The sequence below is a fragment of the Physcomitrium patens genome, chromosome 7 (genome assembly GCF_059467195.1).
Source record: "Physcomitrium patens ecotype Gransden chromosome 7, ASM5946719v1, whole genome shotgun sequence".
NCBI lineage: Eukaryota > Viridiplantae > Streptophyta > Bryopsida > Funariales > Funariaceae > Physcomitrium > Physcomitrium patens.
Window position 1 is genome coordinate 2,679,212 of NC_143416.1, and position 16,921 is coordinate 2,696,132.

General features: G+C 29.6%; 1 protein-coding gene across 1 annotated transcript; it reads left to right on the top strand.

The window, feature by feature from the left end:
- The first annotated feature begins 1,548 nt into the window (after positions 1 to 1,548).
- LOC112285131 (uncharacterized) lies at positions 1,549 to 5,146 on the top strand. Its single transcript, XM_024525694.3, has 4 exons — positions 1,549 to 2,240; positions 2,367 to 3,462; positions 3,708 to 4,202; positions 4,369 to 5,146. The coding sequence occupies exons 1-4, from the start codon at positions 1,848 to 1,850 to the stop codon at positions 4,893 to 4,895; spliced, it is 2,511 nt and encodes an 836-aa protein (XP_024381462.1). The 5' UTR covers positions 1,549 to 1,847; the 3' UTR covers positions 4,896 to 5,146.
- Positions 5,147 to 16,921: the final 11,775 nt, after the last annotated feature.

The window sequence follows — 16,921 nt, forward strand, 5'->3', positions numbered from 1 at the left end:
TTCTGGATACATGTTGCATATTTAAATAATAAAATTATACTAAAAATATTTAATAATTATTATTATATTTTTATTTAAACATGTACATAGTTTGAAATTTTAAAACAAGAGTGTTTTAATTTCAATTTTAGACATAAAAAATATTCAAAAAAGTGGTGTTATTTTTAAACTGAATAAAATCATTTAAAAAAAATCAAATCAAGTATAAATTTATAAAAAAATAAATAAGATATTTTAATTTCCTTCATTAAATTTTGTTTCATGTATGATTGATGATTTTATAAATTACATTCATACAATCTTTCCCCACTTCTAAACAATTTTATACACAAAAATATTCGGTTATTCAAATATAAAGACTGGATTGCATTAAATAAGAGCTAATACAGGTTTAGATGGTGATTTATGTGTACAAGATTAATATCTACAAAAATGGTTTAAATGTATTTGAAAATGTGATTAAATTTATTTTCTTTAAATGTACATATTTTATGTATTAAGAAGATACTTTACAACTATGTAACATAGTTTAGAATAGCTCACAGGCAAGTATTGATTCTTTATTATTCTAAGTTTAATAATAAAATAAAATGAGATTAGATGAGACTGTATATAAAAATATATGTATATACGATTACTTTCATATAAAAGTTTCAAAGTTTGACTCAAGGTATTATCTTTATATTATTAGTATTATTATTATCATTATAACTATTATTATTTGATATATATATATATATATATATATATATATCAAATCAATCATATAATCTATAAATTTATTTTCAAAAACTGTTCATGATATATTCATATTTTTAAAGAAAAAAGAAAAAGAAGATAAAATAGCTAATAACTTAAAGCTTTTGCTTTGGAAGGTATCTAGAGAAAGCTCTTTATTAATTGAATCTATGAAAAAACAAAGGTTTACTATTATATTGCAATACTTTTCTATGCATGTCATGTGCATATTCAATAATATATTTACACATATAATTTGAAAATTTTATAACACAATTAAATTTAGTACCTCAGCTATTAACCATAAGATTTCACATCTTTTATTTTTTTGTAATCATTATTGTGATGCACTGCATTACCTATATACTTATTAATCACTTATCATTTATATGTGGAAATGTTTGCTTTTTTATTTTTAATCATGCAGGATTTAATATGGAAAATTCACTGAATATTACTTTCTTTCAATGAAATATATTATTTTATTTTTATAGATATATTGCAAAAAATAATCAAACAACAAGTAAAAATGCAGCCGAGGCATCCAAACAAAACAGCACATTAAATTGGCAGCAATAACAGTTAAAAAATAGATATCACAAATTTTCATTCATCTCTTTTGCGATTGGCAATAGAAAAAAAATAAAAAAAAAATAAATAAAAGAAAAGAAAAATGAAACCGAAAAGCTCAAAGGAACCAAGGAAAAGAAAATTAATAGGGTTTAGGGTTCATCCATCCAGGTGAGGTGGGGTTCAGGCTAAAACCCTAGCTAAAACCCTAGTTACGTCTGGTGAAACCCTAATTTCAGACCCACAAGCTTCGGTGTTGCTGAAAGTTGGAAGAATGTGTTGCTGCTGGAGGATTGGTTCCTCCTCCACCTCCTCCTCTTCTTCTTCGTCACTTTCTTCCTATTCCTCTTTTCTTTTTTATATTTTTTATGTTTATTTCCGCTGTCAAGTGTAACATGAGAATTGTTGATGGGAGGTTGTAGACTTCAGGATTAGTACGGGAGAGAGAGGGAGAGCGAGGAAGAGACAGAGAGAGAGAGAGAGAGAGCGAGGAAGAGACAGAGAGAGAGAGAGAGAGAGAGAGAGGGAATTGATTGAAAATGGTGAATAGAGGAGGTGCCAATTTGGTGAAGAGGGCGCCTGCGTTCTCGAGGGATGGCAAGAGGTTGCTTGTGTGCACGGCGTGCACTGTGACTGTGTACAGCGTGCAGACAGGCGAGGTTTTGACCGTGTTGAAGGGGCACACAGGGGTTGTAACCAGTGTGGTGGTAGTGCCGGTAGCATCGATATGCCATTGCTGGACTGCGGGGATGGATGGAACCGCCCGGTTTTGGGACTTTGCTGCTGGGGCTTTGATCAGGACTGTAGAGGTCGGGCATCCGATTGTGTCTATGGTTATACCCGCGCTGTGTACTCCGTGGGGGGTGGAGGAAAAACCACAGGACAAGAAGAGGCCTTCAATTGCGTTCATGTCTGTCGGCTGGAAGAAGGAGGTCAGTGGTGATCATGCTGTGGGGATCAATGGTGTTTTTCTTGTGTTGAAATGGAATTTTGATTAATCAGTTTTATAATCTTCTGTCGGGTATGAACTCTGAAAGCGTGTGGAGTATGTTCTGCAGGGAAAGGAGGAGGATGGGATGCTAGGTCGGGTGATTAGCTATGACCTTGCAACTGGACAACAAATAAAAGCACACTTGGGGAAGACAGAAGTACCTCGACCTCTATTCGTGAGTCCTGGAGGTGGCTTGATTGGCATGACAGATGTTAATAGAGTGTGGATATGGATGGTGCCACAGAATGGTTTTAAGGATGGAAGAACAGTTCCCAACCTAAGATTGCACCACACAAAACTTATGACTATTCTTGCGTTTGATTCCTCGGAAACTAGGGTAGCTGCAGGAGACGTAACTGGTCGTATTCTGATTTGGGAGAATGTCGGTGATAGGGCATTCGCATCCATTGCTGATGGAGTTGAGAGGACAGAGAAAAAATCATCGCTGAAGGCCATTGGGGGAGGAGATAAGAGGCAGGCCTCGGGAGGTGTTCGAAAAAGAGATGACGCAGCAGCTTTGACAACGTATCATTGGCATGCAAGCGAAGTGAAGTCTCTTGTGTTTACCGTCGATGGGGTGTATCTCATGTCCGGTGGAATGGAAGGAGTGCTGGTAATGTGGCAGCTGGAAACAGGGAAGCGCAATTATCTACCACGGCTAGGGGGACCTTTGGCCGCTATCTCACCTTCCATACATCCATCTCTGTATGCCCTCGCGTGTGAGGATAACTCAGTTAAGCTGTTGAACATTGGTACCATGGAAGTTGAAAGACACATACAAGGAATTTTTCCATCTTTCCCAACCCCGAAGTCGTTGAAGCTGCCTCCCTTAATGGTCTCTATTGACCCGGCAGAAGGAAATATTGTGATAGCTACTCACAATCTGTCGCTGCAGTTTTATGATATTGCTAGTGACAAGCATATTGCTGAAGTGCAGGTCACTCCACGTAATTACGTAATTGGTAGTCGTGATGAGATGGGAGATGATGGGCCTTCCACTTGTGTTACTCACGTAGCCTTCTCAGCGGATGGGTCGTGTTTGGCAACCGTTGACTTACGTATTGCACAGCAAGGCATAGGTGGTGGCGCTTGCCTAAAATTTTGGGAGCGACAACCTGGAAAGATCAGATTTACTGTGAATACGCTGATTGATGAGCCCCATGGTTAGTATGTTGTGATGTGCAAACATATTAGGCGGTATTAGTCAATTAGCTCCTTTGCAACTGAGTTTTGCTCAAGAAGCTCTGCCCGTATTTTATTTTCGAGAGAGAGAGAGAGAGAGAGAGAGAGTCTAAGACAGTTGAGTTTCATGATGGTTGAATTTCTAGGGCTTCGAAACGAAGATTTAGTTGTAAAACCGTTCTGTTTATTTAAAAAAAATTAATTTTTTGTTTTTTCGTTTGTGCAGATATATCCGCTCTCTCATTTCACCCATCTGAGCTAATGGCTGTGACCTGCTCTGACACGAATTTTAAAGTGTGGGTGCCACAAGCCCGAAGATCTTCCAAATCTAGTTGGAGGTGTCGTTCAGTGGGAACTTACAGGGGACGACGCATGCTAGCAGCATCATTTTCGCCGGATGGAAGCCTTCTAGCAGTTGCAGCTTCGGAGTTGGTAACACTATGGAATCCAGCCACGAATAGTTTGGTTAGAGTGCTGTCTAATACGTTCACTTCCTCCACGCATCCACTATCCCCTATCCATCACTTGGCATTTGTGAAACAATCAAATTGCTTGGTCACAGGCTCTTCACATTTCAGATCCCTGCTGACTGTATGGGATCTGTCGACTCTCTCAGTGCGCTGGTCTCTGTCAACCAGCGTGGAGTCCCTGACTGTAGACCCTGTTCAAGCGAATTTTGCTGTGTTGATTGGTCCCTCGCGTGCTGATCCTGGGGATCGAGGTAGTTCTCTGCATTCTGATTTTCTCGCGCTAAGTTCGTTAATATGTTCAGCAATGAATGCACTTGTGAAGTTCTATCTTTCCTGTTTCTTCCTTGTGAATATGACGTTTTGTGTACTTGTTTTCCTTGTTATAATTGTTGGACTAATTCATTGGAGTGTATGCAGAATGGACTCCATGGAACAAGGATGGCGTCATAGCCTTGTTTGATGTTCAAACGCCAACGCCACTGCAATTCTGGACAGTGCGTGATGCGTTCAATGGTGTCCTCATGTTCAACCCCGTCCCACAATCGTTGGCTGAAACCGCTACTTCTGGTAATGAGGAAAGAAATAACAGCATGATGGTTGACTCAATGGTACCCTCTAAAAGGAAACTTACTTATATCACCGGGAGTCGGGAGTTCGTTGTCTTCAATCCATATCAAACAGATGAGGAACAACCTGAACAAGAACATTCAGTAGTTAGGAATGTAGCGGAGCCTGTGGATGTCTCTTCAGGTTTCACTGCTCTTTATGGCAAGGCAGTGCAACCAAAGAAGAACCTAGATGCTCCTGTAGAGGTCCTTAGCGCTCTAAGTAGAGCTCCATGGGGAACCTTGCTAGATGGGCCCTCTCATGTGCTTCCGTCCTTAAGTGTAGTAGGTATTCCTTTCATGGACTCGCTCATGAAAAAGCGTACAGAACAGACATAGACTTATGTAGTGCAGGATCTCGTCTTCTAGGATTTATATTTTCTTAAGGAAGTTAAAATTAGCACAACATTGGGAACGGATTTCATTCAAAGGACTCGTAGTATTTCTGTCATTCTACTTTGTTCTGGTCATGTTCTGGAACTTGAAACAGGCCCGTCAAAGCCAGTGATCAAAATCTAGTTGGCTGTGCCCGTACTGGCTTCTGGATGCGTCTGTCCTCTAAACAAAGAATTCCACTCAATTATGGTTCAGCTCGTGTCAGAATTATACTTGGTAGACCTCACATTCTATGGTTCTCATCCATGGCGTCAATGTATGTAACAAAATTCACGGGGCAGTCGATCCCAGCCGAAACCTGAACTATTCCACCAATTGAAATAATTGGTATATTACAACAAAGATATCTGACTCTAAATTATATAAAAAATTTATATACTTTAAAAAACTAATATTTTTTCTATAAAAAAAGCTATATATATATATATATATATATATATTCTTAAGATATTTTACATATATATATATATATATATATAAATAAAAATAAAAATGATAAAAAATAAATAACTTAAGAAAAAAATTGAAACATGTAAATTTCTTGCAATTCAAAAGTTATAGTTTTTCAAAAAACCTTAAGATCTTTAATTCCAATTTTTTACATTATTAGAATCTAATTTATAAGATTTTTCAATTTGACATCATTACCAAATGAATTAGGAAATCTTAATTTTTTTACTTCTCTTAGTATAAACAAGTGTTCAAGGTTGACATCATTGCTAAATGATTTGAAAAAGCTTACATCTTTGGCTTGTCTTAGTATAAATAAGTGTTTAAGGTTGACATCATTGCCCAATAAATTAGGAAAACTTACATCTTTAGTTCATCTTAATATAAATGAGTGTTCAATGTTGACATCATTGCCAAATGAATCAAAAAACCTTGAATCTTTGACTCATCTTAGTATGAAGATGTGCTCAAGTTTGACATTATTGCCAAAAGAATTAGAAAATATTTTATCTTGACTCATCTTGATTTAAAAGAATGTTCACGCTTAAAATCATTGCCTTAAGAATTAATAAATCTTACAACTTTGATTCATCTTAATATAAATGAGTATTCAAGTCTAATTTTATAGCTTAAAGAAATAAAAAAAATCCTACATCTTTTATGCATTTTGCATTAAATACATGCTATAATTTAACATCATTGCCAAATAAATTAAAAAACCTTACATCTTTAGTGCATCTTAATACAATTTCTTTCTCAAGTTTGACTTTAGGGTGAAAGGAATTAGAAATCCTTATATCATTGACTAATCTTGATATCATATAGTATTAAGAATTAAAACTAGCTTTAATAAAAGTAAAAAGATTTTTTTATTACTAATCCAACTTGACTTGAAAGAATGTTCAAAGTTAAAATCATTGCCAAATGAATTGAAAAACTATACAAAATGTCTTATAAGTATTTGGATACAATTGTGGTATAAAAATGTCTAATTTCATAAAATTAGTATAAATATTTTACATTTTAAAAATCTAGTAATTTATTGGAAAAAATTCCAATAATCTAATAGCAACTAATCATTCTTACTATCATTTATACAAGACTTTGATATACATATTTGACTATTTTATGATTCAAATAAACATATATTAGGAATAAAATTTATATATATGCACTTATAAATTGGATTAGAAAATATTTAAAAATATTTTCAATAATTTTTTTTCTTGTCAATATTAAATTCAATATTGCAATTTGAATTTTATTTTTTTGAATTAAAAAAATATTAAGACTAGAATTATATAATAGATTTTTTTTAAATAAATATTTATTATGTTTATCTTGCTTTCACTAGGCAAAAATTGTAATTATTATCAAGTGTACTTTTTTAGCAACTAAATATTATAATTCCTAAAGTGGAGGGATTTTGAAATTTTATTACTACATATAATTATGCAAAGATGTATTGCAAATGCATAACAATATACATATCTTGGACCAACTTAGTAAAATTTGTGATGCATATATCACTATAAAATATGTTCTTACCATGTATTATAAGTATGGACTTGGTTCAATTAATCTTAAGTTAATATTATTCTAAATTATTTTTTTTGTATTATCTTATTATGCCCAAAAATAATCATATACAATTTCCACCAATATAGCCTTCAACTATCTTTTAAATTATTATTCATGTAGCAACTGTATAATGATTAACAATAAAAGAAATATTTTTTTGTTACAAATATATCACTTAGATAGGATAAGATTTCTAGAATTTAAAGAAATAAAATAGAAGAGATTCACTTTATATCACAAACAAGGAGCTACAATAAGATACAAGAACAAGACCAAAAGATTCAAGTTGAGCCTTAGAGATTGCATTATTAAGACTAAGGATCCCCTCAACTTCAACTCCTATATATATTAGGTACAAAGAAGCTCCTTAAGAAGTTTTTTTGATACTAGGCGGTGAAGCAAGTCTCTAACAACCTTCCACAACCATCTAAGATTCATTAGGACCTTCTAAGTCCTTTTAAAACCTTCTTGGAATCTACTAGAATCTATTAGAGACTTTTTAGAATCATTAGGAACCTTCTAAAATCGTTTAGGACTTGATGGAATCTTTTGGAACATTTTAGAACCCTCTAAAATCTACTTTCTTTATATGTCCATGAAATTTGTATACTATAAATATTGATAGTAATTTATTGATGTCTTGGCACAATGTTGGATTGAGTGTTGTTTTTGGCTCTAATTGAATGTTGTTACACTTGATAGTGTGCCTCGGTTCTCGTTGGTAATACACATATGTACCAAACATTCTTTTAGTTGAACTTCAATGAAACCAAGATACCTTTGCCATTAAATGAGGATATTGTCAAGTGGGACCAAGAGACTTAGAGGATAAGACACAGACTGTGAAGCTGCCTGAAGGGATAAAGTTTTACAATCTCTACTGCATATCACATGATACCTTCCATCATATGGCGTTAGCTTTGTAATCTCCTTTAGATTGAATCAAGTGAATTCCAACGTATATCAATAATTGCGCCTTTACATATGCTCTATCTAAATATCAGTTTGTGTGTGTTATTCCCTCAACTGGAATCTAACAAACAATTTGTTCTTAATCTTTCAGCTACGGTACCGACAAATCGTCTCTGCAGGAATTAACCGAAACTTTAAATTTAGTTACTTTCCTCATAATTTTCATAAGTTTGTACTACTTGTATTGGTCCACCTTTAATCAAAATCTGGGAAGAAATAGTGTAACTGTCGAAAGTTTCATGCAAGAAGCTTTCGCTTCGTAATTCATTGATCTTACACTTAGTACAAGCTGCAATAATAGATTGCGGTGTCTTATGTTAGTGCTCAGACATGAATTCTTTAAGCTGAACTGATCTTTTTGTAATCCAGCACTGCTTAATGTAAACACAATCTGCTGGTAAACAGGCTGAGTTTGCATGCGTCGATGGAGACGGTACTATTCTAGTGGAATCTGCAATGGTAAATCATTTGTGTTGTTGGAAGCTATTTAGTACAAAAGTTTGTTAACCACGTCAAAAGTGACTGACTACAATATGGATGATATTCTTAGGTTTGAATTGACCTGCGTTAATTGTTTTGATTGAGTCTTCTATTAAAGAAGGCTCTGCAAACTAGTTGAGCTTAACATAACCAACCTAATGAAAATATTCTAATGAACTGTATAGTTTACATTCTACATCAAGCGTACCACAAACTTGTGGATAATACTACTTTCACATAAATAATTGTTTCACACTTCGTACGCGTAATTTATTTCTGTTTTCTAGGATTCATTGTATTGCAATCACGCGCGTGTTCAGACTAATACCGAGTCAAGAGTAGGAACACCTGCTGACCACTGGGACATCCTTTTGGATGAACACTTTTTTCATATTATCAAATACTACTTGGAAGTGGGTAGTGCAGATCTAGAAATAGATTATGTCAAAGTATCCAGAAGATCTTCCGAGTTTGATATCAACTGAGAGAAAAGTGTTCTAGTGGCTGATATCAACAGGACTGAGGACAGTTTGAAACTGCTTTCAAAAGAAGTTTACACTGCTAGTGCGGAAATTGGTATTACTTCTCTCTTGCACCTCGATAATGCTAGACTTTTGTATTACATTTATTCCGCTGTATGGTAGGAGTCTTATGTCACACCAGGCTGGGGCCAAAATTTTTCTCTTACTTCTTGGCAACCTCGCTTTGTCGATGTGAAATTGACATCAACTTGAGTAGATAAATGTCTTGGCAGATTCAGGTTCAGGTTCAGCTAGAGACATTCAAGCACAAGCACATGCACAAATCCATCATAAGGAAGGCCCAACCAATGAATATGAGTTTCAACTTTCAGCCATCTGTGTTTCCCAAGAATTGGACAAAAAAGAAATGGAAGATGATCCTGATCAAATTGTGGTTGTTTCATCTGAGGAAGCTAGAGCCGCGACTTTAAAGAATGATTGAATTGTCTCTGATAAGACATGATAAGACGCATTCCTGAAGGTACCAGTGCAAATACTAGAAAGTGGGTCAAGGCTATTTCATAAGAAATGTAGAGCCCTTGCACTTGGATGCAGAGTCCACTGAATGAAGTACCTTCTCTACAACCCCAAACTATGTCCCCCTCTTAAAGCTGTGCCAGTGGCTCTCGAACATTCTGAGCGTAAGCTTTCCCCTACGGCAAAGGATTGTACATACATTGCAAAGCTATGGCAATACTAAAGATGTGGGAATTAAGCTAGTTGTGGGTCATCGCTTTCAATCAACTAAACCTAATAGGAATTGACGCTGATTTTGCAACATAGATTTTCCTCGATGTCTCTATATGATCCATAGAAGCGTTTAAAGTAATTAAAATGTTGCTTTGTAGGGTGTGATTCATTAAACAACTTCTAGATATGTCTAGCCCATGGAGATCAAGGAAGGACACAGGAATCAACTTTAGTCAGTACTCAAGGATTCGTTTCTTTTCTTTTCTTTTCTTCTTCTGTTTCTGGACAATTGGGCTCTTTGATGTTATCCTCCTTTTTAGAGGCCCTACTTTTTATTTGTTGCTAGGCATGTTGGCTGAAAGGAAATGTAAACCTGAGCTCTATAAATCACAGCTCACTAATTTGTTACAAGTTCTTTGTCGTATTATTTGTGCTTGTATTATATCTAAAGATGATTTCTTTCAAATGTTAGTTTTGGTTAATTTTTGGTTATTCTTTAAAAATTCAAACAAAATAAGTTTTGGTAATATGTATTGATGTGGTTTACTTTTGAAAGTCATTTGTATATAAATTTGTTCTTTGTATTTGGTAATCAAGTTTGAAAAATTATCAAAAAATTGAAAAGATTTTGGAATATAAAAATATATGAAATCAAATATAAAGTACATTTTTATAGCTACATAAATACATTGTAGATCATTTTATGATGTTATTGTATCTCTTTCCACATGTTATATGTCTACCTACTTGGAATATTTTGGTAGGAGCTTCTTAGGAAGGATTTTAAAGCCCATATATTTTTGTAACAATAGATGTTAGGCCTTATCAGCTTTTGGAAATTGAAAGTGATGTTGTTCTTTTTGAGCCCTAAAGTAGACAATATGATCATCATTCTTTCATAGATCAATGAATGCACCACCCAACCATACTGAAATTGCTATCCATATTTTGATGTAGTTGAACCCATTTGGACTATTTTGTACTTTGTAAAATAAATAGTTCCATCTAATAATATCAATTAAAAATAATTGAGAATCTTCAAGAGAAGTGATTGCAATAATGGAAGAATTGCAAGAGCGAAGGGTGAATCAATCAACGAGTTGTTCATTTTGTTACTATATTATCTAAAAAAACCTTGGCTTATAGAAATTATAATACTATAACAAAGTTGCGCATAAGTAATAAAATTGCTATGAATTTAACTTCTTAATATAGTTTATATATACATTATCTATAAAGAACTAAGTCAAAGAATTCTCTTAAGATAAGTTGGAAGTAATAACTCATGATGCTTGAACTTATGGAACTTCAATTGAAAAATGATATTTAAAACATCCAAATTATTATATAATTGGAAGATTGTATATTGTGTATAAGTAATGGCTTTCTAATGCAACAATAGATATCTTTATTTCCTTATGAAATCAACTTATAGTGTATTATGATCAAACATACAATGAAAGGCAAGAACCAAATGTTTTGTCTGCAACACACATTACAACTTCTTCCTCTCTATGACCACACCTTGGTTTCAAAACTATATTATATAGCATGCTTAAGCTTTCTTATTGTATGACTATGTCATGGTTTTGTGATTATATCTTAAAACATATTAGATCTTTTTTGACTCACTAATTTTTATTCTATTTTATTTTAAATTTTAAAATAATATAAAATTTTGATTTGAATACATGGATTTTAAAATCCTAAATTCTAATTTCAAAAACCGTTATCATGTAAAATTTATAGATGTATGTATTGTATATATATATATATATATATATATATGTATACAGAGCGAGAGAGAGAGAGAAAGAGAGAGAGAGAGAGAGGGAGCTACCAAAAATTAAATAATTCATTACAAATGGTAGTGCATTGTCATAATAATTTAGTAGTATTTTATATTAAATTTAAAATAAATTTCTATCCAATTATATTATATTAGACTTATTTTTTTATTTTTTTTGAAAATAGATTAATTAGCTTATAATCATAAATAAAGTATAAAAAAATATATTTTGATAGTCTAAAAATAAAAAATCTTTAATATAATTTCTTTTATTTAATTATAATAATAAACAATATTTTATATTAATTTAATGTTCAGAAATTTTATTTTAAATAAAAAATATATATATATATATATATATATTTATATTTATACAAATATTAATCTTAAAATTGTATAATTGACCTTCAAAAAATAAGTTCAACCACCATTTGGTTAGAAGTTATTACTACCTAATTTATGATTATCAATCAATTTATTATATAAAGCTTGTACTTATTTTAAAATTGAAATTCTATTTAGATTGATATAATTAATTTTTTATTATAACTTATATCTACTTCTATATTTTAATTTTTTTTTTAATATTATAAGAGAGATTTTTCTATTATTGATTTTAATTAAGAATTCAAAATTTGATGGTATAATTTGTATATAATATTAAAATAAATATAATTAAAATATAATTTATAGATGATTATTACCTAAATATTTTAATTATAGTAGACTGATTGTGATCAAAGGTTTGATATAACTAAAGTAAAAAAATATTAATATAGTAGCTTAGATTATATAGTTGATAGAATTATTGAGCTTTAGAACTTAAAAAAGTGTTAATGCATATATTATTATGGTAAATAGAGTTGATGGTTTTTGAAATTTTATAATATTAATTTTAAACAACTAATTTTCTATAAACATCTTATGAACACCAATCACATAATGATAAAATTATCAAGATACAATCTTATAAGCACAAATTTAAAGGCATCATAAATTATTTCTTTTACTCATAAATAATAAATGTTAAAGGTGAGAATTATCTTACTCCTTATATTTCTTTATATGTACACTTTTGTATCTTAATTATATATATATAATTTTCTATCATATTTTTTAATAATAAATAATTAAAAAATCTTATTAACTTTAATTTTAAAAAATATAAATATAAATATAAAATTTATTGGTTTTTTAATTAATTAATTTAACCTTAGATAATAGAAAATTAATTCTTTTGAAAGCTTTCTTAGATAATAATATATTCTTATTATTTTTTCTCAAATAAAAATTATACCTAAATCATATTTTGAATTCATAGTATTTAACTACTCATAGTGACTTTGTTGAGAAAAAAATATAAAAAGAAAATTTCTACATGCACAAAAAATATTTGAATATATATATATATATATATATATGAAATTTTGGTTTTATCAAGATAAATATTAAAATTTTTAAAACCTTCATTAATAATTCAAAAATATTTTTAAGCATCCACTAAATAAGACATATATCATGCTATAAAAGAAAATACTTTTTCCTCTCTCTTTACCAAATAAAAGCTAAAAAAGTGTCTATATTCTTTAATAAAACTATTTTAATAATAGCTTATTATGTAATAAGCTTATCCACCATAATACATACACATATATATATATATATATATATATATATATATATAGTTAAAAAAAATTAAGTAGTTTCAATAATTATATTACAAAAAATAAACTTATAACATAAGAATATTGTATATTCAAAAATAAAACTTTATTATTATAACAAAAATATATTTTGTAAAAGAGCAGCATATATTTCATTGTCTTGTTAAGTTAACTTCTACCTTTGTAACCTTCTATTGTTTGGTTTAATTGCTTCTTACTATGCACTCTTCTAAGTTCTAGTTCTTTAAAACCTTTCTTTAATGCTACATATGTTTTTTTTTAATTCAAATTTAATAAAATAAAATAAAAAAAATTTCTTAAAGATAAAATTAATCATATTTTGATATCTATCTTATTTAAAAATAAAACATATCCTTATTCTACTACTATCTATTAACTTAAATTAATGAAATTGATTTGTATCATTTTTTTTTAATATTTTAATAATTAGTCTTTTAAATTTTAAAAAAAAAAATCAATTTTTAAGTAAAAATTCTAAAAAATCTAATTTATTTGATAAATATGTCAAACTTGAGCACTTACTTATATCTAAATTAGTCAAAGATTAGAAATTATTCAACTCATTTTGTACTGATGTCAAGCTTAAGCACTTTCATATTCTAAACCTAATAAAAGATGTGATGTTGTTCAATTCATTTAATAATGATGTTAAGCTTAAAAGTCACATATTCTTAAGGAAGTCAAAGATGTGAGATTACTTGATTTGACAATGAGGTCAAGTTTCATCAATTACATATATCAAAAATAATCAAAGATGTGAGGTTATCCAATTCTATTGGTAATGATGTCAAGCTTAAGTACCTACTTATATCAAAAATAGTCAAAGATGTAAAATTGTCCAGTTCATTTGGCAATGATATTAAGTTAGAATAAACTCTTATATCAAAGGTAGTCAAAGATGTGAGATTGCATAATTCATTTGATAATAATATAAAAATTATGTATCTTAATATGTATAAGGTGGTCAAAGATGTGAAGTTGCCTTATTTATTTAAGAATGCTATAAAGCTTGAATACCTTGAAATGCTTAAGATTTTTAAAAATGTGAGTTTGCCAAATTTTTTTGGTAATGATGTTAAGTTTAAGCATCTTACAATATAAAGGATAGTTAAAGATATGAAATTTTCTAATTCAATTGAAAATATTATCAAGCTTGAATATCCACTTATATTTAAGGTAGTCAAAGATGTAAAGTTGCAAAATTCATTTAGCAATGATATCAAATTTGAATACTTTGACATGTTTAAAATAATAAAAGATGTGAGGTTGTCTAATTTATTTGGCAATGTTATCAAACTTGAACATCTTGATATATATATGGTAGTCAAAGATATAAAGTTGCCCAATTTATTTGGTAATGTTATCAAACTTGAACACCTTAATATGTATAAGGTAGTCAAAGATGTAAGATTGTCGAATTTATTTGGCAATAATATCAAGCTTGAGCATTCTATAATACTTAAGATAGTCAAAGATGTAAAATTTGAGCAACTCCACATAATTAAGGTAGTCAAAGATATGAGGTTGTCCAATTTTTTTAGAAATGATATTAAACTTAAGCATCATAACGTGTTTAAGATAGTCAAAGATTTGAAGTTGCCTAATTCATTGGATATTAAAATTAACTTGTAGCAATAAGTAAAATTAAAATTAGTCAAAGATGTGAAATTGTCTAATTCATTTAGTAATGATATTAAACTTCAGCACCTTCACATGTTTAAGATATAGCTTAAGCAGCTTAAGTACACACTTATATCTAAATTAGCCAAAGATGTGAGGTTGCTTAATTTATTTAGCAATGATATTAAACTTGAATATCTTGATATATTTAAAGTAGTCAAAGATCTAAAGTTTTTCAATTCATTTTGTATTGATGTCAAGCTTGAATATACAATCATATCTAAATTAGCCAAAGATGTGAAATTACCAAATTCATTTGGCAATGATATTAAAATTGAGTACCTTGACATGTTTAAGGTAGTCAAAGATCTAAAGTTGCCTAATTCATTTGGCAATGTTGTCAAGCTTGAGTACCTACTTATATCTATATTAGTCAAAGATTTGAGGTTGCCTAGTTCATTGAACATTGAAATTAATTTATAGCAATTAATCAAATTAAGATCTTACAAGAAAATAAGACTCTTTTTAGATTTGGATATTTTTTTCAATTGATTCAAATCAATTTTTTTTAATAATATCAAATATTATAATTTATTTACTAATAATATCATTTTTGAATATATTTTTAAATCAAGTTCAAATAATATATCCATTTCAAAGAATGATTTTAAAAATTCTTGTATAAAAGTATAATTCTCTAAGTACAAGACATTTAAGGTCTTAAATTTCTTCCAAACATCTTTTTGATTTAGCATATGTCATGTGTTATCTAATATTTTTTTATAAATGATAACTTTATAAGATATATTTAAAATAAAACATTTTAAGTTGATTGAATGTCATGTCAACTTCAAAAATATATCTAATCTTTTGAAGCCATCTCTTGATGTAAAATCACCATTATTATAAGTTAACAATCAAAATAATGAAAAGTATATATTTTTTAATTTATCAAACTCACTACTTATATTGTTGCAACTTAGTTCTTTCAACTATAATATAACATCATTCAAATACATCAAAAGTTTAGATCCTTTGCATTAGAAGTGAACTTGATGTATACAAAAATATCATAAAAATATAAATTAAATAAATCAACAAACATCTTTATATTGACATATACTTCTAATACACAATAATATTTAAATGATACAAATATATTACATCTTTATTCTTCAAATCTTAATTCTTTTCTATCATTATTAATTCCATACAAACCATTTGGATAATGATTAAGTCCATTACCTTTTCATTAATTCCATATAATGGCTTTTTATTCATATTCTATATTTGTGTGTTCTTATATTCTATTTTCATTTCAACAACCTTCTTATCCATATCTGAATCATTACTTATATCAAAAGAATCATTCATAGGTACAACATCTTAAATTTGACTTTAATTCTTTATATTGTCAAAGACTATAATGACTTTGTTCTTGATAAAAAATAATTTAACTTTCTTATATTTCCTTCAAATTCTTTTCTTTTTCTTCAACCTTAAATTATTCTAAGATGTTGCAAGGAGTTTTATAACAATTTCTACTACATTTAATACATTCAAAAAAACATGAAATATCATACTTGTACTTCACATCATTTAATGCGGCCTTTGTTATTGTGGTCTTACCTATTTCACTCATTTCAATAAGATACAATGCCTTTACTTTGCTTGTATATAAATTTGATATTTTTAGTAAGTATTTCTTTTTATTAAGTACTTCTTTCTTGATTATGTCATCTTAAAATTAGAAATAAAATTAAGCATTAATATATAAAATAAAATAAGAATACATAAAGTACTTACTATATTCTAATCTAGATATTCAAAATAGTAATTTTATTAAGATACCAAACTATAACGATCCCAAGTAAGTTTGTGTATAAATAAAAATTCAAATTACTTCAATATATTTTTATTTCATTTAATCAAAATATTTGTGGAACTAGCACTTTATTAGGTGTTTGTTGTAATTCTATATTTTTGTGACTTTTTTCCTTTAATACACCAAAAAATGGTGTTTTTGCTACAAAAATTCTACTCATAATCTTTTTCTTCAATACAATCAATTTTTCATAAATTTTTGCAAACTTGGATCCATATAAAAAATTAAAGTTCCAATATTTTTTGATGAGCTTAGTCAATGCATTGTAATTTTCAAATAATCCTTGTTTCTCATTT